The 24,069-nt window shown below is 39.2% G+C and overlaps 1 protein-coding gene across 1 annotated transcript in view; it reads left to right on the forward strand.

Annotated features, from left to right (window-relative positions):
• Positions 1-24,069, forward strand: part of LOC106935627 (copine-8) — a 49,258-nt gene that overhangs the window by 1,956 nt on the left and 23,233 nt on the right. The window contains exons 3-6 of the mRNA XM_015016180.1: positions 1,088-1,191; positions 8,643-8,682; positions 13,327-13,403; positions 23,780-23,843. Coding sequence (XP_014871666.1) covers positions 1,088-1,191; positions 8,643-8,682; positions 13,327-13,403; positions 23,780-23,843 — 285 coding nt within the window. The remainder of the gene's footprint in view (positions 1-1,087; positions 1,192-8,642; positions 8,683-13,326; positions 13,404-23,779; positions 23,844-24,069) is intronic.

Consider the following 24,069-nt stretch of genomic DNA (forward strand, 5'->3'; position numbering starts at 1 on the left):
AAAAAAAACAGACCGTTTCCCGGTCTACAGTAGGTATTTTCCTCATCATAGCTACTCTATAAAACCTGAACTGTCCCTTTAAGACGTGAACAGTTGGGGGTGGGAGAGAGGGAAACATTAAATGTCATTAAAATATCATATTGAAATGCAAACGTTACTCTTTTTAGCCGCACGGGTCACATTAGTCAAGGCTCTTCTAATGTGCTTAAGCTCTTATTTACTTTAGGCTACGCATGCTCTCATTAGACAAACACTTATCACTTAAACTGATTAAAAGCAACGTGCATTCATATTTAACTAGAAATAGCACATCAGGTCAATGTATTCACCAGCCTAATTTGTCTCTCTGTTGGCGTCACATTTGCATTAATTTTTATTTACCGTCTAAGCTGATATCTGTGAAAACGACAGATGGTCACTTGTCAGCGAACCAACCAGAGACACAGGTGGAGGACTTATTTTAGGTTTTAATGAAAGTCCTAATTATGCCTGTCATTGCTCTTTTTAATTGATAAACACCGTCGACAGCATCTTTGAGAGCATGTTTTCTGAACTGCAGTCACCAGAGAGGTTTTTTTTTTTTTTTTTCTCCACATGAATATTCACGAATGTAAATGAGAGTTCAAATTCCCACCGCCCCAATCATTCCCGGTTCTTCAGAATTCCGAGTGCCCCTTCATCTGCTTGCTCTATCAACAGGCGGAGTTAAATGTCAAACACTGACCTGCCTGACCCCCATTGACTGGATGCTTAAGCTGCTCTGCATTCATTACGCCATAGCTGTACATAATCTTCCGTAACCAGCGCCTCCCCTGATGCGTCTCCAGAGAAACAGGCTGCAGGTGACGAGATACTTTACACGAGTCACCGCAACTTCGTGGAGAGCCTGGAAAAGCCGCTTTTATTTGAACGGAGAAATCTCCGAATTGTTGCACGAAGATAAAGTGACATCTTATAGATTCTCTGAAGGCAGGGTGGCGAACGGAAATGGTTGAGAAAAGCAGCGGAGATGAGGAACGTTCGGACCCTTGAGTTTTCTCCCGACTGTTCTCTCAACATCCCTCTCATCTTTGCTCTTAACTTCCAGTTTGGGAGAACGGAGGTGATTGACAACACGCTAAACCCAGACTTCGTGAGGAAATTCATGCTGGACTACTTCTTTGAAGAGCGACAGAATCTCAGATTTGACTTGTGAGTACAACTTCCTGTGTTTGCTTAACTTTTTTATTATTTATTTAATTTTGTCTGGTTTTCTTTGCTTTCTGCAGCGACAAGTAAAAGTTTTTGCTCCCCACATTTTGTCATATTTTAGCCACTTGCAATATATTTTTGTACAATTTTGTGCGATTGGATAAGAAAAATGCGAGTAAATGTTCTGCAAACATCACTTTGAAAGTCTTGCCGCCGATTTTCAGTTGGATTCAGAATCAGGCCCAGACTTTGACTAGGCCATTCCACCACATAACCTTTTGATTGCATCTCTGGCTTTACGTTGGTGACATTTTCCTCCTGTGAGGTGAACTTTTTCTTCCAGTTTGAAGTCTGTCATGTTTCTTCTTGCCCTCCGTGTTGTCCCATCAATTCTGACTGAGATCTGATTTGAGATTTCTTTTGTTAAAATTGGAGACATTGTGTTTTACTTCTTGATCTGTCAAAGAAGAAATGTATAAATGCCTCTCAGACCAGGAACTACAGCCTCTTAAAATGCCTTCATTTGCTCTGAAGCTGAATTGGAAGTGGGACAGTTGTCGTTTTTAAACCCAAAAGTGAACTAACTGCTTTTAAAGGTCAGGATCAACTGATACAAGTATAAACAAAGCTGCACACCTGCAGAGTGGTTCCGCCCCAGAGTAAAAGGGTCAAGGTTCCTTCAGGGGAGACATTTGTCCCGCTGTCTTACTCAGTGCGACAGACGGTTGACTGATTCTTCTCTAATGGCACAACTTCCATGTTCACAATAGAATCTTTAGGCATCCACGGCAGCAGGAATTGTGCAAACCTTATCTGACCAAAAAAACAAAGCCACCACAGCAGTACAACAATGATGTTTGTGTCAGGTTTGACAGGGGGATTTCCTATTAGAGGCTGCCGTTGTAGACGTTTTACCACTGAAAGCTCACACACACTGAGGCAAACAGCATCATGTTTTCAGGAGTCTGATCTACATCCTTTCCCTATTTTGACCGTTGGATGCTCAAGAAACATCCTAAATGTTCACCAAAGCTCCACTCATGATGTCTCTACTGTCACGCTCTGTTTTTAGGCAGTTCCAGACAGGACGAATTGAATTATTTACATACAAATCACTGCTGTGCATGTTGAGCACATTCGGTTCAAATCAGACCTGTCCTTCCTGGATGCTTAACGTATTGTGAGTAGCTTGAGTTTAGGTGTAGTTTGAAAATAAAGTGCGCCCCTTTTCAATCGTGAAGCAGAGAGAATACCTAAAAGGAAAAACAACTACTACACTATATAAATAAAATTACCTTACCTACCTTACCTACACCTCCTCAGTATATAATCGTAAAAGTTATTTATTAACAGCAACAACTTCAGTCTGTCATGATGTTGTTGATGAATTTTGGTTTGGTGACCTATAAGAATTCAGTTGATTGAGGTTTCCAGACATCCATGAATATTTTTCCAGCCTTTCTGTTGTACAATTCCTGGTGTCTTCGAGGTTACCGTCCTGCTGCATTGACTCGGATCCAGTACATTTCTACTGGTTGGCAAACGGCCTTCCACTTGACTTTATATAGATTGCACTTCGACTATGAAACCTGTCTTTCTCGTCATTCCACAGATGTCATCAGTGTGAATCTACGTCATTTCCTTGTACTTCAGATTTACTGACTAGACCTTTTTGGTTGCACGAGGTGCAAACGTAGGAATCTGACATTTCGTTGGTCTTCCTTCGCATACCGATGGGGTTTTAAAGGTTTTCAACCTGCCAGCAGCGTCTCTAGGTGATGCCGTTTCTCGTTAATTACATGCAAATTACAGTTTCTCTTTTAAAATGAAAAGATTAATTAGATTATCTGTAAACCACAGAGGAGCGGCAACAGTTTTCACCATCATTGTGAAAGTTAGGCCGCGACGGCGAGGAGAGGCTGGGTCTAAGATGGTAGTAAGAAAAAAAAAAAAAAGGGAAGAAAATAAAATAAAACGCTTTGGGGGGAAAAATAGTTTGCGTGGGTGGAATGTTGTGAGAGAACGAAATATGACGAGCATCTGTGGAATGTCGGGTTCACACCTGGATCCTGGCAGCTCTGTAAGAGGTGACTGGACCATTTCCAATCACAACACTTAAAATATCCTGAGCCTTTTTGCTCAGGTGCTCGGCCAGACCAATGCAGGATCCCCACCTTGGCATTTCCACCGAGTCGCTCAGTCACGCTTCGTGCTCACATGTGCAGGAGATGTGTCACCCGGTCACATGCTGGACAGACTCATTCCAAGACGAAACCAAAAGTGATGTGTGCCTCTTGCGCTTCTCTCCCCACATGCGGTGCGGCCCAAGCCACAGTGTGGGTATTTGCGTGCCGGTTGTGTGCGGCCGTAGCAGGTAGCCATAACAACCGGGGGTTCGGGGGATGGTGGCTGGAGGTGTAGGGAATGACGGTTTTCCTTCTGGGGGAAAAAAAAGAGAAGCATTTAACCTTTCATATCGAATATGCTCCGGTGGACCACAACGAGTCACCAGTTAGTCTATTTACACACAGAAGAAGCACACGCTGCTACTACTTGCATTGTTGTGCATGAAAAAAAACAAAACAAAACATGGAGCTTGTCATGATATCCTCTCTCCAGAGAATCTAGTTTAGATTTGCTAGTAAGATCACACCAGTTTCCCTCAGAGTGATGTGCTCTGTCACAATGACAAATTTTGCAGGATTGTCCAGCAAAATATTGTAGTTTTCAGACCATTTTCAAGTAAATATAACAATGGGATAATAACGCAAGTTCGCCCTCTCAAACTTTAATTTTGCAAAGAACACTTAACACTGTAAGATATTTTAAATTTCCAAACCAAATATAATCAGGTTTTCTCGCATTACCACCTCAAACACATTTTTATTAGTATTGTTATATATTATGTGGAAAAAACCCAAAACATTTGTGGGTTTTGATAGTTTTTGCAAAGAAATGTATGTGAAGTTTTTTGGGGAATTGTAGTTTTACTGCATATTTCTTTTTATTAAAAGCAAATTAATCTTTTCCACAGTTGCCATGTGCACTCTCAGGATGAGGCATTGTTGCAGTTTCATTTAATTGAACTGGAATCTTGCTGTGCAGTGGTACTAATCTCATTATATATTGTTAAAGTGTTTAATAAATTGGGACTATGAAAATGAATCAAACTCAACTTGCTGGGCTTTCTTTCTATCTTTGAATGAATATATTTTCACCCGGTCGGCTGATTTAAAGAGCTGGTAATTATTAAAGCAGCATTCCAAATACAGTCATCTGAATATGAAGCGTCTCAGCTAAACTACACTTGAGAATCCTGACTGACAGACTCTCTTTAGAGGAGAACCTGACGGGCATGACGATCAGACACCTGAGGGATTAGAAAAATGGCTTTGAAGACAAGTCATAAGTTTCGAAATGCAAAGAACTGATTGTCATGTGATGGGAAAGGAACAGAGCGAATGGAAAATCAAGAAGATGAGCAAGTTGGTGCGGGCCCTATTAAAGCTCAATTTGGCTCCACAGCTAAGCCTGTAACAATAAGCAATAAATTAATCGCATGCTAAATTAAAAAGGGATTGATAAACTCCATGTGGGAGAGATGCCCCGCTTTACTATTGTTGAAAAGCCGGTGTTCTGAAAAATGCTGCAAACTAGCTGCCACTTTTGACCTGTTTTTCCTGTCAAACGCGAGTCATTAGTATTTTTTTTTTATTTTTATTTTTTTTTTGAAAAGCAGTTTTGGATACATAGACTTCATGATCCATTTCAATTATTGTTATTTTGTTTACTTATTTTGGGTATATAAAATGTTTTCCAGTTCCGGTGTCAAATGTTCTCTAGTTCTACATTTTTCAGAGGATGTACTTTGACATAATTAGTGTAGTAGCTGAAAATGGGCTCAAAATGTCATTATTATTGCTTATTGCATTAATTTCTGGGACAATTTGTTGTCCAGTAAAATGTGTTGCTGTGACTGACCTACCAACAACAAATGAGCTTCGTCCCGTTGCAGTGACACAGTTAGTTGGGTTAATGTTTGTCTGAACGGAGTTGATCATCTTCTAACCAAAGTTAGCTTTTTGTTGCTGTGAGAGAATAGGTCATGATAAGCATTCTCAGTGTGTGAAAAACAGGCTTTTATGTGACTGTGTGTGTGTGTGTGTGTGTGTTCACATGGGGCTCCTGTTTTGTTCGGTTTTCATCAGCAGCTGTATAAAGCTGCCACTGTCGGCCCGTCGAGGGCATCGTCGTCTGAGACGATGGCAGGTGAAAGATGGGCCCTGACAATGAGGCGAAAAGTGAAAACAAAGCGAAAAGTGACGATGGAGATCACTTTTCACTGATTTATTATGCAAAACTTTATGTCTTTACTTCTTAAATACACACTATGATGAAATGAAACGAAGCCTTTTTAGTAATATTGATATCCTCTGGGGGGGGTTTTCTCCCAAAAAATTTTTGTTACAGTTGCTGACATTTTTGTTAAAAAAAATTAGCGAAGTCATCTCACAAAGGTAGTTTTCATTAGTATTCATTCCCTTTTTGTCAATACTTTGTGGAAATAACTTAAAACTAAAAATATTGTTTTCTTAAATAAGAGGCCAAATATTTATTACCTTTTGGATCATAAAAGGCAGACTAGTGGTTTACATGGTCATTTTAACCAGCTCATCAACTTTATAATTGACGTTTCTGATCTGCTACTTGGTCTTCATGAGTTTTTGTTCACTTATGCCCTCTAACAAGTGAACAAAAACTCATGATTGCAGTAGGCTTTACTCAGTGTGATCTCAAATTTCAGATTTTTGTTTACAAAAAGTTTGGACAATGAACGAATCCCTACCCTCTCGTAATGCATTGAACTTGGTGGTTACAGTGGGTCAAAAGGTGAAAAAGCTTAAAACCTTTGCCCCGTACGGTAAACCCACTTATGGGAAAGCTACTTACGAATACAAAAGGCTTTAATAAATAAAACGCAAGGGCACTGCGCAAACTCCAGTTGACTGAGAGAACAAGGCAAGAAGCAAGACAGTAATTTAGAAAATCTGGCAATGAACCAAGAGGAAGAAAATGTAAGAAAAGCTGAAGGGATTAATGACGACAGAGACATGAGCAGTCTGAGAAATGTTTGGTGTCGAGCCCGGACATTGTGGAAAAAACCCAACAACTTCAAACTGAAAGTAAAAGTCAGTTGACTGGAACCCAGAATCTCTGAAAACCTATCTTGCTTTTTTTTTCGTCTTTCTTGCACACCACACTGCTGGAAACTGCAATATTTTTTGTTAAAATTATAGCAACAGTAAGCCAGCGGTCAGCCCTCGTAAATGGTTATTCATATCTCTGCGGAGGAAAGAGAAATCTCGTTCTTCAAGCTTTGTTTTTCATTTTCTGCCGATGAGCTGATCTGACTCGTGAATGATAGACAATGAGAGTAAATACTTTGTGTGTGATGAAACAGTCGGGAAGTGGAGAATCTCAAAACTCTACAACGACAAAAACATTCCTGAGAGACGCGTACAGTAAGAGGCTCCAACACTTTCCTGGTAGGTAGTGATGGATAACCTTCTCTACCTGTCTATAGAAGCTACAGTTGCATCAAAAATCCTATCATCACAAGTCTCATTTTCAGCTCTTCCATAACAAAAACCTAAAATCTATAAATCCAGGTTTTGGGACCTCAACCTTTACTAATAAACCAGTCCCCAGACTTGGTTGCGCAAGAGAAACCTTGTCCATACCGATTCAGATTTATAGTATCTGAACATTCTAGCCTTAAACATCCAGAACATTTTAAGAAAGTAACTAAATGGCTACTTATTTCCCTTAAGTATTAGCCTGCAAAGAGCGATCCATATTTAGAGCTGAGTGAAATGACCTGAGGTGTGAAATGATCTCAGATTGCTGAGTAAACGGTTTGTCTGATGACCTGCCGTTCCACAGAGCCTGGGGGAGCGTATCCAGACAAATGACTCCTGCAAATATTGTTTGTACGGGCTGGATGGAGCGATGTAGAGAGAAAAACGAGGCAAATCAGACACACTTACAAAAATAATGCACAATGTTTTGTAAAAGTGTTCACCCTGCACAAATCTGAACTGTATGGAAGAGTAGCAAAACTAAATATATTGTTTAATATATCCATGTAGAAGGCCCATCAAACATAAATAAAAGAAGGTTCTCTGGTCAGATGTAACTTTTAGCTCATAATTTAAAATCCCCTGAAAGGGTTGGATTGCTAGATGGTGGGGGTCCACCAGCGGCCCACGGTGTTTTTGTGATAGAAATTGTTCAAAGTTACAGAAATTCGGAGCTGCTTCAGCAGGCATAATCATTTGGAAATAGTAGCTTTTGAGGCCAACAGGCAGGAGCGATGCATCGACAATAAACCTAGCTTAATCCATCTTTACCGTCACTGTTACTGGGGTATAAGATTTTTTTCTTCAACCATTTTAATAGTTTTGTGTTTTCACAACCAAACAAAAGAACATAGATTTGTACATGATGCTGTTTTATCACATTGGATGAGTGGAGAAGAAAGGAAAAAAGAAAAACTGCCGCTGTACTATGTCGCACATTCATGTCATATGGTGTCTTCATTGGCCTTATGCCTTACGTAATATGTCGCCAAACATTGGCATTAAAATGTAATGCCCGACAACAAGACAATCAGAGCTAGCAGCTAATGAAAGACATGGTAAGACAGGAGGAGGATCTTCACTTGTTAAGACGTGGTGAGACTGAATACTTTTAGATTCTCTAAATAATTTTGATTGGAGGCCGAGGAGGAACAATCTTCAGTCACATCTGACCTTGACACAAAACAAGCCACTCAGCTTTTCGGACATTACACTGAAAAATCTTTTGATCGGAAATAGTGGTAATAAGATTCCGTATCATTCAGTATGAAAGGGGTTTTATGTAGACAGTGTAATATTTCATACTGTATCTCACTGAGTCTATTACATAAAAAAATCCAATTTAAGCCTGGCAGGGAGGGAAATAAAGACTGGCAGCCCACCAGGCCTGTAAAACACTGGAGGAAAAAAAAACTAAGAATGTTAATTGCTCTTAATGCGCCAGTGAAACATGGTGGTGGCAGCATCATACTGGGATTTTGTGTGACAAATTTGGAAAGCTGTAAGGCTTATAACTACTCTTGGCAACACAACAGGAGAATGACGGACTCATTAACGTCCCCATATCTTCATCTTTTCACAGTCCTGTGTGTGAATAACAGTTTATTTAGCGTCAGTTTAATGGGGAAGAGTTGTAACGCTGCACACTGGGATGCAGAGTACCCAGAGCTTACGGCGAAGTGTTCATTGACGAGCCGTTGGGTCCCGTTACTGATTTATCCTGTCTGTAATCAGCATCGGTCCCAGCTGAGATCCTGCCACTCTGCATCTATCAGGAACGTGCTGACCCTCCTTCTTCCTTTATTTCCACAGGTACGATGTTGACTCAAAGAGTGCCAACCTGCAGAAACACGTGAGTCCTTCTCTGGATCTTCCTTTCTCACTTTGTGCTTGTGTGTGTGTGTGTGTCTTCCTCCCATTTGGACCATTTTAGCAACGTAACAGCAATCTGGTCGTTACGACTGGGCTGATTGTCTGCTAAACTTGCACGGTCTCGGAGCAGGCTGTGGGTCATTTAGAAATTAAATTTGTCTACCCTGCTTCTTACCGTTGATGCCAGTGATTACAACAGCTGTAATTAGTAACAGCAGCGTCCTCGCAGGTAATAACAGCCATTACCCGCCCGCTGCTTTCAGGGCGTTCTAGTTCAAAGAACCGGAGGCAGCTTGGACGCTGAACTGTCATGTTTATTTTCCATTGGGTGAGGAAAGTCTTTTCTATTTTTCTGGATAAATACTCTAAGTTATCGCATGCAACTTATGTAGGTATGATTTGATTAGACGTAATTCCCACTAAGGAGTCACAAAAGACTGATACAAAGCAATTAGAAAGCTCAAGCTCATCCTAATTCATGGACATCTACGGTGCTGTGGCCAAATATTCCTACCCTCCCTTACAGTTAAAATGTTACATTAAACAAATGTTGATATCAAAGATAATTTTAGTAAATGTAAATCATGAAAAAGTATTTGCTGCCTAAGCCTAAGAACTGACTATAGCAATTCTTGTTGTGAAAACTGCTACCATGTGTTGAAGGGTTTTCAAGCATGAAAAACTTGTCTTTGGTCTGGTAATGCTATAAAGCATCTGATATGGATTTAACTCCATACTTTGACTTAAAGTCTGGACTTTGACTTGGCCAATTTGCAATTTTTCTTTATTGTTACATGTCTGCTAATCAGAGCTTTGGATCAATGTGCCAGTGCTTTCCCCAAACTCCTCTATCTCTGCGTTTGCAATATCACAGAACATTGTGGATATTTGCGAGTGCAGGCTAATAGGCTCAATGTGTCTCTCGATGTTGCCTCTTCGAAGGTACAGACAGCCAGTTTTGCTTTGCCCCAAGGCAACACACCACACAGCTCTCATCCTTTCTTGCTTTTAAGTGTCCGGGCCCGCCACGCTGCCCACATAACACATGAGATGGATGCTCAGGTGTGACTGTTGCCTGCTTTTAGAAAGTGTGGATTATTGGAGGAGACATAAAATAAAGCTGAGAAAAAGGGAGGAGATCACAGTCTAGCCTGCAGCTCTGCGTTGTGTATTTTAGGAAAACCAAGTCGCTTTTATGAAATCTTGTTTATTTGATAAAGACCAAAACTTGAGTGCAGACATTTGATCATTTCACTAACATCCACAAGTTGCGGTCGAGTCTGCTGCATGTTGTGCATGCATTTTCATATTCATTTGGGGCTTTCTGTGTTTTTATACATACAGTTAATTTTTAATTCTTTTTCTTTTTGGTAGCCCAGACAACCACAGGCTTATGACGGACTTCACAAAGTCCGCACATTCTCTGAAAGTCGACAGTATTCTGAGACGTGGCTTTTGAAGTATTCACCTGCCTTAAATGCAGAAATATTTATGACTGTGTTTGCATCAAGAATTGCATGACAATTAAAAGAGTTTTCATCACCTTAAGCCAGGATGATGCAGGTTTTCCTCTCTGCAGGTTGCTATATTGCACCATCATATGTCTTCAGTAGCAGGAATCCACAAGGGGGCTTTCATATTGGTTAGCTTTGTTTTATGGGCTTAGAGGTTTCTCTTCCACTTTGAGGCAATCTGTCACTGTCCTGCTGCTACACATAGATGTTTTTAAAAAGAGGTGAATTGGGTGTATGGTGAAGGGCTTTTGTCGGATAAATGTGACTTTGAATAAACTAAAAATCATATTATGTTATTCTGGAATTGAAAAAAACACAAAGAGGTCAATCAGGACAGAGTAATGGATTTGATGATATGCAGATGACATCCTGGCTTCTTTGGTTTAAATGTAATAGACAAGAAAAGTAAAGAACTAAATACAGAGTTTACCGGAAACAACAAATTAAAAAAATTGCTTTAGTGGACGTTTAAAACTGGGTTAGTTCACTCCTTACAGCAGGACAACAACCCCACTGCCACAACACTTTTCAGATTTATTCACTTCTCTGTTGGTTTACCTCATAATCCCCTCACAACCACAAACATACGTCAGTGTGCGTGCCCAAATATGAAAAGCGATTTAATAGATTGCATGGTGATGCTGTAAATCCCCACCACTTAGCGATATCGGAATGTTTCCTCATAACTTGGCCTTTTGTAAACCTTTTTTTCCCTCTCTGTTCTCGTTTATTTCTTTAGTCTTACCCATTTGGCGATCTTCTCTCTTCCCTTGCTCGTTTTGCCTCGCTGGTCTAAAATCAATAACCTCATATAAGTGGAGACACGAACATTGACTCAGAGGCAGCTTACCGTCTTTACAGCCTTGATGCAGATCCCAGAGGGAAAGCCAGGGAGCTTTAGATGGTGTGTTTTATCTTAGGAAGTACAGTCTGCGGGGCTGTCTCAGTCATAACTGTGTGAGAACTAGTCTGATATCCACATGAAGGAAATGAAACATGCTGCGCTGATTGAAACATAGTTTGCACCCATGATTGAAGATGGATATGAAATACAAGCAGATCCTCTGTTGGTTGCAGAGTTTCAATACTTTATTCTGATGTTTTTCTCTGGTAGTCATTACTAGTGTGTTCTGACTTTTCGTTGCACCTTTATTTCATCGAGAGAAACATAATGTTTTCTCCTAGAAATCCTGACCGTCTCGTTCTGTAGCCTCCTGGTTTGGGTTTTGCTGCCTTCAGACCGGCGAGGTGCCTTCTGCGCTAACAGACTGCAAGTTAGAAATCATAGACTGCAGATGGCTATGTTGATCCGTGTCGTGACCTCTGAGATTTGCAAGCTGGAGGCGAATGCACTACTTGAACTTGGTACGCTCACCATATTCGCAGCACTGAACAAGGAAAGCCAGTTGCTGTGAAAAACCAGATGGAACAGCTCAACAGCGAAGCTGCTGAACGTACCAGTATTATTTTTTTTTAAATCTGTCCCAAAGTGCTGTGATCTTAAATATTAACAATGTATACAAAAAATATATTACTATTAGAGAAAGTTGGGACCATCTAAAGAACTCCACAGGATGTTTTTTTTTATTCATCCCCTGACTTATACTTTAGATGTTTTCTTTTGTCTTCATGCTGCTAATAGTAGCCAGGAATACTGATTAACCAATGGATCAATGTTCTAAACACCAAAATTTTTATGTAAGGATCACTTGAGACACACTCAGATGATCTCTGGTCCACACATTGTGACACTACTAACACCATTTGGCTGGATCTTTGTTGTTGATGTAGGTTTTATTTGTCACTTTTGTAGGAACCAATTTTCAGTTTGACATTTCAGATTGTTTTTTTTTTTTTTGTCCAAGACGCCAAAAAGTGTTGATCATGGTGAATCGATAAAAGCAATAAAAATAGAAAAACATCTGTGAACAAATCAGTAACATTTCTAAATAATTACGTTTTAATTTCTTATAGCTATGAAATAGATTGGTACAAATGTAAAATGTTGTTTTTCAAAGCTTAACTGACAGATGCAAGTACTTTAGAGAAACATGGTCTCTAAGTTAAAGGTGGTACTTTCTACCAAAGTTACTTTATTTGTTCGTACAAGTTTTTCTTCTTTTTTTTTTCATGTTGCAGTGTTCATTCTTTTGAACTTTCTTTGCTTTATATATCAGTGTTATGTAGATGATTGGAGTTGAAATAGCTTTTCTTTTAACTTTATTTCCCCAACCAGTTTCTGCTATTTGTTGTAATTAGCCATTATCAGCACACAGCCGGTCCTCTGATGGACCCCCTGCTGGCAGCTGCCGCGGTTCTTTTGCGGCTTGTTATTTTCTCTTCAAAGACAGAAGGGAAAAAATATCATAAAACACATTTGCAGATGTGTTTTTATTTTATCTAGAAAATGTAAGAAATTGTTCTTCTGATGATAGATATCCAAAAATAAAATAAAAAAGCTGAGAGGAGATGCTAATGAGTATAGCAAATGAGACCATTATGTTGGTTTTGCTCAGAGCTGTTCTGAGCTAAAATTAGACGCGTTTCACTAAAATGACAAATGGCTTCACCTCTTGGTTTAAGAAAGAGAAATGAGACAATTTTGCATTTTAAAACTTTTGATTCCATGAAAGCCACAAATGTGAAATTAAGATAAGACTCCTAAATATATATATGGCACAATGTCCATATTTATATTTGGTACGGTACTGGGTACGTTTCCATAAATTAGAATGTAGAACTAGAGAAGAAAATTTATGTCAGTAGTTCAGTTCAGAAAGTGCATCTCATACCATATCTGGTTTCATTACACAGTGAGTGATATTGTTATGTCATTTGTTTTTATAATAGTTATTCAACACACAGTTATTGATGCTCTATTTAGGGAAAGCAGCAAAACTCGGGCGCTGAGAGTGAACCAGAAAGTTGAGTGGAAGGAAAAAATGTACCAAAAGAGGGGCATTGTATCCTAAAATCCATTTAAGATTTGTTTTTTAATTTTTGTGCTGAATTGTTGAAATAACATTTTTAATTTCTGATAAAATGCCATCTGTGTTTGCATGTTTGTGCGATTCATGTCAATAATATTCACTTGCTCTTTGATTCCACAGGACTTCCTGGGCCAGGCCTACTGCACCCTGGGAGAGGTGGTTGGATCGCTGGGCAGTCGCTTGGAAAAGCCTCTTGGGTGAGTCGATTTAGCAGGAAACGTCAACACCAGTTCTAGTCTCACCATAGGTGATTGATGGTTACTGTATGCAACATCAGAAGAGTCTGTCAATCACACTTTACCTGTGAAAGAAGAAAACCTCCAAAGCATATTGGATTTCATCCCAGCTTTCATTCTTACTTGGCAGCAGAATGTACATGTTCATTCGCTTTAATGTTCGACACAAAGAACAACAAGGTGACTCGTTGAGAGGAGTTCATCCGTGATTCCATCGTCAGTGTGATGAGAAAGTGGCTGGAAATGTTCCTGTTTTATCAGGGACATAGACCTTTTTCGAGATCTAGTTTGTGCACATTAATTTCTGCGAGAAGAACACCGAGTTCTGATGATGTTCTATAATTGGACTTTTTTTTCAGCGCGTTGTGTTCTTGGCTGCTGTTTCTGGGGAAACTGACGTAAAAAGTGCAGAGTTACAGAAGCTGCTAATTAAAAATATGCACTTGCATACACATACTTGATACAAATATAGATGTTTTTTTTTATTTTCTTTTTTGCAATCAAAACTGAACACTTATTGTTTTAGTGGCACTTACTTTGCGTCCTGTGCTGGTATCAGATTCTTATGGTGCTAAATGCCCTTTTTTGTACATTAATGTTCTAAACTTTAATGTTAATAAAAAGCATTCAGTCAATATATGGAGTTTCAGTGCTGCTACATTGTGGAACTAATCATCATTAATTATGGAATCGGAAGAAGTAAATCAAATTGTAATTAAATGCAATCAGTGTGATTGTGCTGAATTGTATACACAGATTTAAAATTTGATTCTGATTGGATTCATCAGTTTCAAGTCAATGTTCACAGAATTGGACTAAAGTATTAAATTCTGTGAAATAAGAATAAAGTGTGTTGGAAGCTGTTAAATGTACATATAATTGTAGGGAATTAAATTTGGATGGAATCTATGTTCAATTTAACCGTCTTGAAGTAAAATGTTTTCAGCTAGATTAAATGTAAAATGTAACACAACTTAATATGAGGCGATAAAATGTTAGTTTTTAATGTGACCTTATTGATTTAAATGTCATTTTATATAGGGTGATTTCTAACAGATTAGATGAGAAGGAAAAGACATTCAACTTGAAATTTGTGTAAATGATGCAGAACCTTTTTAAATGATTAAACTTACATGCCATGTATTGCATAAGCAGTTTATGTTGACACACAGAAATGTAATGACAGCTACAACTGATGTTAGCTAAGAACAGTCATATGCTAACGAGCATCAAGGACTTTCATTTTACTAATCTCTCATTTCGGACAGCAATTAGTCTTTCTTCATTCTACAAAGTTGGCTCCTAAAGGCAGAGGGTTGTCTGCACAATCTCTTCTAATCAAACATGTGAAGCTCAAGGCTTGTGAGATCATTTTAATATCTGTTATTAATCGTCTGCCATTATGTTGGTTATGGAACTCATTTCCCATAATGCACCGCAACAGCGAGTCAAAATGAAATTGCACAAGCTTGTGAGAGAGTGAGATGCACCATGGAAACTTCTGGCACTTCCTGCGTCACGGTGACCTCTGGTACATCAAGCTTAATAAGGTTATTCGAAGCTGGAAATTGAAGGAAAATCTCCCATCAAGTACCATCCCATGCTGATGGTACTTGATGTAAACACATTCATGGAGAAGTAAATTATTTTACCCTTCACTCTGGAGAGCAGACTTCAACTCCTCGTTGTTTGTAATTTGTCTGAGTGTGTTGTCAGAGAATCTTTGTTTTTGATTACTGACAAACAAAACGCTAAATGAGCTTCATCAGGAGTAATTTGCTCTCATCTAGAAATTGCCTTTGTTTTAATTTGAGCTTATTTGAGCTTAGTTGCTCACTTAAAGCTTAGAGTTGATCGTAACTTCGTTTTGCTGAAGGAGTTACAGGTTCAGAGTGCAACATGTGGCGTCCCTGATGGATGCTTCCAGCAAACCTCTCTCCTCCTCACAATCAATCATAATTTATGACGCTGAATTAGTAAAACAAAGGAGGGGCTTAAAACGTAAACTTAAAATTGTGCACACCTTTTTTGTTGGACTTTTCCAAAGTTATCATGAGCATCTTGACTGCTTCTTTAATGTTCCTCTTGTTAATTTGGTGACATCTGACGGCAATTCAGCAAGACTTTATTTAGAGCTGTTAGAGTAAAGGAAGGAAGCACACTTTTTGTTTTTTGTTTGTAAAATAAACTACTCATCTTTCTCATTTCATTTCACAATTATATGAGTTTATCAGTGGCATGAAATCCAACAACCAATTTCAGACATTCAACAAACATCTTAAACTGCCTTACAGTAAGAGAATCAAACATATGAAATGTGTTTTTAGCATGCATGGCTTGATTTTTTTTTAATTTTTTTTTTATGCAGGCCATTTTTGCTTTGGAGTTGAAGATGTCACCCAGCATTAATGCAGTTTATGGTTGGCCAGAGAATTAAAGTGGCTTTTCAAAAATGTTGGCTTCAATATTACGCCTCATTTCTATTTAAAATTCAGATTTTGATATCTTATTGCATTCATCTTATCTTCTTTTGTTCCAATTTAGCTGTCTGCTACTACTGACTGCTTTTGTTTCTCCAAAAACCCTGCTAATCGTGCTATGTATGACAGTCTTATAATTATGCATCTTGACAGGGAGGCAAAGTACGAAAAAGTAAAATATCAAAGTCGGAAACATTTACGTTGCGTTTCTCATGTCACTTACTGCTGGTGAGAGAGAGAGAGAAAAAAACTGAATCAAATGAGTTTATTAAATTCAAGTTTGATTTGTGCAGAAACAGAAGAAACTGAGACACGGAGCCCAACAGCTGTTGCAGTTGTCATTTCACAGGCATCGTGTCTGTATAGACGTGTCTGTTAGACTTCTGCAGACGCTCACCTGCAGCCAGAGTCACAGGGGGAGGCTCTTTAACAATTTTAATAAGGGCTAATTATAACTAATTACATTGTTCAATCAAAATCCAGTAGGGCTTGAGGTGTGTGTGTGAGAGAGAGAGAGAGAGAGAGAAAGAGACCAACGGAAGACAAAAGACAGGACACACTGGGTGAAGTGTCTCGCTGCACTCTGCTGCCAACGCATGACAACTGTTAGTGAAACCACCATAGTTTGAGGGTTTTTACACAAAAATGTCAAACCTAAATGAATCAAATTTATTTCAAACAGAAATGCTACCGATTCCTATTTCAAACAGAAATGCTACTACATTTAAAAAATTAAAATCTGACATTAATTTGAGTTTTTGATTTACTAATAGTCAGGTTATCTGCTCAGGTGGCCAGTGACATTGTTGCTCAAATATTGTTTAAAAAAAGACCCAAAAAGTACATTAATTAATCTTAATTCAACACTACGCACATGCTCTGTCCGCGCTGGTGAAGGTGTATTCACTTTAAAATGCACAAAATGACTCCATCTGTAACTAAACTGATAGTTATATGAACACCTTTGACAGTTAGTGTTTAAAGAGCAGTAAACTTTATTAGCATATCTTTAAAAAAATTTTTAAAAGCTCTAGAAAAGAGCTACAACCTTTCTACAAAAGTTGAAAAGTTAGTTGTATTGTGTCAATGTATGTTGTTGACGCAATACAATTCGTTCTACGTTTTACAATCCTCAGCAATATCAACAGTCACATGTCAAAAACGTGACGGAATTTGATTTTTCACCAAATGTGCTACATTTCTTCACTTTAGACTCAAACTGCCTTTTTAATGACGACACACTTGCTTCGTGGTCTCAGATTTTCCGTTGCTGTGACATTTTGACCGTGAGTTTATTTTTGTTGTTGATCGCAGGCAGATATAAAAGGACGGTCTTTAAAAAAAATAAGAAAGAAAGCCCATATCTCTGCTTTGCCCCAAAAAAAAAAAAAAATGCAAAAGGTAAAAACAGGTGTAAGTCCATCGCAGCAGCAGCATAAGACGCCACCTGACTCTGAAACGCTGCCAGGAACGACTCCACCAGTAGGGAAGCCAGAAGTCGGGGCCATGTGCCCTGCTGTGTCAGCCACTTCAAACATTTGGCAGGCCACCCATGTAATTTCACATCAGTGCAGACAGACTGTTTGATACCATTGCAGGAGATTGTCTAATGTTTCTCCAGGGCTGTTGCAACAGGCGACTAATCTGTATCTGATCGTCTGATTCTTTTTAAATAAGAGGTGGTGCTCATTTTGTGCCCTTGCAGTGTTCGTCATTTCACACACAACTTTTTGTGACACTAATTTGTACCTTCTGCCGCAGAACATTTCCCGTCAACCATGGTTCAGCTCGTACTCACCAGGGTCACATTTTGTACGTGCTTTGACAACTTAGGATTCAAAGTAACTTCCTGCATTCTACTAAAAGTATTCAAAAGGGAAAGCAATTATGTCTGTCGGTGTTAGATCACTTTATTCTTGTGATATAAGAATTTCACAAGTCAACTAGATCAAAGAGTTATCAGAAACAAGCTAAAAGGGAATTTAGGGCTTGCACATACTTCATTCAAAGTGCTCAAATTGGCTCTCGTTGATTTAGACAAAATTTGCATCATTTTGTTTGCAGATAGACGTCCACCTCTACTTCTGGCGACACAAGATGGTAAATGTATTTCACCCAGAACTCTGCATAATAGGTCAGAAGTTTGTTGCCCCTTTTTTATGCAGAAATGCACTCCAAAAGACTTGTTGATATTTTGCTTAGCTTTCGTTATCCGTTTTTTTTTTTTGTTTGTTTTTTTTGTATCTACTGGAGACATGAACATCTCTGATACCCGTCTGACGTGGCAACAAATTACATGCATTTGTATATATAATTATAAGACTGTCAAATGGCTACGAACTCCTGGATGGAAATTGTAACATCGTCGTCCATGGAGGAGGTCATCTGCAGAAGAGTGTGGCGCTCTCTCTCTCTCTTTGACTCTGAGGGAGGAGGAACAGCAATGGGTTGTGATGTGTTCAGATGAAGTACGTGGCATTATTTAGTCCCGTACAATATTTTCAGAGGACAGTGACACTCGGTCGTAAATGTAAATTGTTGGATTGCACAGTTGAGCAGTTGGGGACATCAGCAATTCAACCAATAAGTGATATATGTATGATTACAGAGCTGGATGGATGAGGAGGTACAGAGCATCACAAGCTTTCTGTACAGTCATTGCTATGTGATGACAGTACAAATTATCTCAAAAACTATCAGTAGTAAGCTTTGTGTAGTAATAAATTTTAGCTAGAAGAGCCTTTCAGAGCAGCAGAACAAATTAGATTGGTACACATTAGCAAAGGAATAGGTGATCGCAGTGAGTAAGCAATCTTTAACAAATAGTGTAGCGTTTGGATTTGAACGGAGGTGAAGAATCGCTATTGCGACGCTCCGGAGGTAAAGAATTAGAGATGTTTGGGAAGAAACGGTGAAGTGAAGAGAGAAGGAAGATTTAAGGTGAGTTTCTATTCATCTAAACCTTACAGCATCCAGTCTACTACAAAGCATTGATCTAAAGTAGTGGAGAAATGTTCTCTGGAGCGATCCTTCATGCCTTCCTGCCTGGGGGAATCTGGGTTTGGACGTTGCCAGGAGAACATCACTTATCTGCCTGGTTCGTGTCGAGTGTAAATGTTTGGCAGAAGGGATTCTGGTGTGGGACACTTTTCCAAAGTTGGACTGGTTAATAATTATTGCAGCTTCATCACAGGGTCAAAGACAAACTCTGGTGAGCTATTGAAAGCAAGGCGGGTGACGGCTTCAGAAACAAGGACGCAGGGAAAGGCTGATCGCTGTGAAAGGAAGCTTGATTATAAGCATTTATAAAAGAAAAAGAAAAAAAAAACAAGGACAAAGAATGCCTCTATATGCTTCTGCTCTGACACGGATTTTGTGTCAGGGGTCTTTTTGTGGGAGAGAATTATGATTACGAGCTGCTTTTACAGGGCGGGGGAAATGTGTGTGAGCGGCTGCGCTCGTGTGTCGTGGCATGACCAAGAATAGATGGATCCTCATGCTATTGTAACGACAACTGATCACTCATTCAGATACTCTGCCTTGGTCAGGAATATAATGAGAACGACATGCATGCATGTTACTCCGGAGCCCAGACACGGCCCAGACTTAATTAGCCGTCTCTTGCTAGATGCTGATTGCAGAACCATGCGTCTTGATTAGAGCGTACGCAGCACTTCCTCACACACATCCATCACACACACAGGAGAGCTTAGACGTGTCACTGAAGCACTCCTTAACTTTGGAGTGTTTTATAAACTGAACAGAGGAAAGCAATTTACTTGAAAGCAACTTGGCATTTATATAAAAAATTCACGTTTCTTACATGAAAAGGAATCCCCCCCCCACCCACTCACTAAAGAAACATTACTCTCAAAAATAGAGCTGTATTGTGTGTTACATAGAGGTATACATTTAATTTATGAAATTAGGGCAGTTTCTTTTTTTCATTTTTGGGAAATAAAATTATTTGGTGTCAGGAAATGCCAAACAATTATCTTGTTTTGATTGTGTTTACACGTTTAGCGTAGCTTCTCGTTTTTTTCCTGTATGTTTTCTGTTTATATTTATTAAATGTCGGTATTTTTAAGAATAACATTAAATATCTTATGTTAGAAAAACAATTTTTTTCAAAAGTCCACACACACACTCCTGTTTGTGCATTACTTTCCTTTTTTTTTTTTCCGGAAGGGTTTGCGCGCCAATGTCTCAGTTCGTATATGTAAACAAGGCAAAACAGTGAGATTCATTATTCGTCCCACAGCTGAACAATCTTTCTGCTTCCTGCCCACATATCATTTCGAGGTGGATCTGTCAGCCAGAATAATGACCTCAGCTGTCTCGGATATGGAGGAGGAATGGCGAGGACTTGGGAAAGATATAACTAGCGGAGGAATCCCATTCCATGACCCGTCATTGGGGTTCCTGGCTCGGCTGGGTTGTCATAGAGACACAGATTGTGGGGGATTGTGTTTTCTTTTTTCTCCCCTTTGCATATAATTGTGGGGAGATTACATTAAAATATGTCTAATTTAGAGATACGGTGTATCCTCTTGGTTTAATCACCAACATACCCCTTACATAAACCGCATTGAAAATCCAGTGAAAGGAAAACATTTCTGGGTTTCTGAAAAACAGCTGAATAGAGGACGAACCCTAACAAACACCAATTAGGTCCTACTGCTCAACATCAACCCTAAACAGTCAGACATTCAGTGGAATGGTTTAGAAGGCATAGTCGATGTTTTTGAACGGTCCAGTCCAAGTTCAGAACTAAATCCAGTTGGGAATGTGTGACAAAAGATGCTTGCCATCCAAACTGACAGTTTTGCAAAGAATGGCAGGCAAAACAAGTGAGTCTCCAGAGCTGGTAGACATGCATACACCAGGGTTTACCCCAGTCTATTATAAGCCTGGCGGGCCACCAGGCTTTACTGGTGCCCCCACCAGGCTAGGCATTGCTTATTTAAGTTTTTAAAAAAAAATGTTTGAATGACTTTATAGTTGGTGTTCAAGCATCAATCTTTCAAACTTTTGATAACACATAAGTGATATTTTCACATTTTATGTCAACTTGAAACATTTTTTTAACTCAAAAACACGACAGGCTGCTGGACGAATGACTACCCTTTCATTTAGCAAATATGAGCTAATTGGCTCTGTGACTTAAAATCCCATTTAAATACATTGAATCTTCTGGTGGAAGGCATGCGTTGCTCCACCTTGCAGCATCCCTAGTAATTGTCCAACTTCTAAATCGGATGAATACAAAATTGGAAAACATACGTTTCTTTACCAGAACCACCAACTTGAAACCCAACATGCCAATTTTGCACCATTGAAATTCTAAAATCTGCAGTGATTGGCTTTTGATTTGTTCACCCTGGAACGCAGTTAGCATGTTATTCCACAAAACAGCTCCTGCTGTTTTTCCTCACCAGTAAGAGACCAATTTGCTTTAATCCTCTGCTTATGTCGTGTTCAGCTGTCTGAGGACGGCTCCATTAGCAGGCTAGGTTTCTTGTTTTTTTTCAGAATCACTGACTAGATGGGTTTTATTAATGGATTAGAAAGATTTGAGACCTTTTGGATCAATCCATGTTCATGTTTAATATATATAGAAAATAACTGGGAGGCCATCTCTGATTCTCTTTAATGTTCTGACAATTTTTATATTGAGGAAAACACCAAAAACTGTGACTTACATGAGCCAATCGTTCAGACAAGTTGATGGGTTTTAGTTCAAACCAACGCTTGATGCTCAATGTAGGAATCTCACTGCCACTTTTGTGGCACTTCCCTCCTTTTAAAGTCACATCCAGGTGTCAGCTTTGAACCAGGTGCATCTGTAATTGCAGTCCGCCATCTGGATGTGGAAATAATTTAACAGATGGGATTAATAATCCATGGGCACGCTTTTGTTAATGTTTCGAACGGCAGCAGCCCTGCTTTAGGAGGAAGTCTCCTGCTAAACGGCATGAACGTTTTAGGTCTTTGAAGATTAAAAGTTTCCTAAAACATTTCGATTATAATGGTTATGCTACAGAGAAAGTGATGTTCATATTTGTCCTGTTGTGGGTTTTGCTCATTTCATCAAACTAGTGCTATGAATCAGTGGGACTCAAGAATTGAAAGAAATCAAACATTGTTGATGTGTGGAAATGTTTTTTATTTATTTATTTATTTATTTTTGCTACTGTTCTTTCTAGGATTGTTTCCTGTCTCCAGCCTGTGTATCCCTCCTCCTCTTTACACACATAATGCATATGAATGACGTGACCTCAGCTCCCTGGAAACAATAGAGCACTCCCTCCTCCTTGCAATTCACTGGGTCCCAGGATCTATTTCATTCCTGACAATTCTGCCATTTTGAAAGGATGTTCCTCCCAGCTCCTTGCGCCGCGCTAAAAGGAGATTTTGAATTACAGTGACGCAGAGGTCTTCGACCCCAATTCTGGGCTTTTTAAATGACTGCCTCAGTCAATTTCTGCCAGATGGGTCTCTCATGGCAGATGTCATCACAGTCAGATTGGAAGCTTGCTCAGAATATGTGCTTTTGCCTCCCACTTGTCCAAATCGTGCTTAACTACTCGTGATTTACTGATTTGATTGTTATAGAATTACTTCATAATCCACTTTGATTGTTTATTGAAATTATGGCTCGACTTTCGCCAAAGTTGTTGCTTTCAGTGGCTGCTCTATTTATAACGGTATTTGAACATTTCTTTTTAATCTGTCAATAAACTCTCTTTATAGACAATGGTATAAGTGCTTAAAGAAGTTATGGGTTGCTATTCAAAACGTTATAGCCTTCGTTTATACCTGTTTGGGAACAATTTTAAACATCATGGTAATGAGATCCAGGTAATAATCCAGTTTCTGGTCCCACCTGTAAAACACAGATTCTGTTCCTGAAGCCCTGAATGACTGCAAACACAAACTGTGAAGCAGCTGCAAGCTTTTGATTTCAATAACGCCAAAGGAAGATGGGAATCAACAAAGTAAAAAGAAGAAAGTGATATTCTTTGAATATATTTTCAAAGTGGTAAATAATCTCGGTCTCCCCGTGGTTTGCTTAGGATGAGGAATTGCTGGCAATATTGGAGAAATGGGTTTTAACCAACTGGGATTACATGATTTTGACTCTTCAGCTAAATTGTCTTGGATTCATATGAACTGAATTGAAACAACCACCTGCTAATTTTATTTATTTATTTATTTATTTTGCACCAAGAAAGTGCTTATTGGTCTGTGCATCAATCAAATGTTGTAATATTTGTGTTTTGGCACATATTATTTATTGACGGGAGCAACATACCTGGGAAAATGTATTACATTTCAATTCAGTAACCCCTATTTGGATGTGCAAGAGTAAAATCAAAACCAAAGCCTCTGAAACAACAACAACAACTCAGATAAAAATATATGACAGGTCATTTTCCCAAGTGAAACATTTTCTAAAGTCGGTAAGTTCTCAGCCTGTGTACAAGCAGGCAGGCGAATGCTGAGGCTTCAATGCACACATGGAAGGTCCCATCCTACTGTGAGGAGGTTGGCACCCAGCCTGGGACCTCATGCTGGATATCTGCGGATCCCTCCTCGTTGTCATCAAACAAACTCGACGTTCCCTTCGACTGCTCCTCCAGTGAACACACTGCGCTGACCGCGGAGATAGAAAATCCTCTCAGGAAGTACGGGATATCTTTCCAATCATTGTCGTCTCTGTCCTTAGCCGTTAAGGGGCGAGTTATACAGCAGGAGGAAGGGCGCAGGTCACGTAAACATCAAATCAAGGTCTGTGTCTGTGTGCGATTGCAACCCCTTGACCTTTAATCATGTTTTGTGTGCGTCTGTCTGCAGAGGCATTCAAGGGAAGAAGTGCGGGACCATTATTGTGAAAGCCGAGGAGTTGAATAACTGCAGAGTGAGTAACTGGTTTCTTGGAGCTCTTTGCCTTTTAGGTTTTCTGTTTTTAAGATCTGCTTTCACACACGTTCTAGTTTATTCACACTAAAATAACAGAAACCTTTCCCAAATGAGCAGATTAGTCGTCATTCAACTTGTATCTTTGTACGATTGAATATTAATGTCATTTTGTTGTGTTGCATCTTGTTTTTCTCAATCAATCAAATTTTATTTGTATAGCACAT

Source organism: Poecilia latipinna, unplaced genomic scaffold (genome assembly GCF_001443285.1).
Source record: "Poecilia latipinna isolate Pla-1442-1.1 unplaced genomic scaffold, P_latipinna-1.0 Scaffold1990, whole genome shotgun sequence".
Taxonomy (NCBI): Eukaryota; Metazoa; Chordata; class Actinopteri; order Cyprinodontiformes; family Poeciliidae; genus Poecilia; species Poecilia latipinna.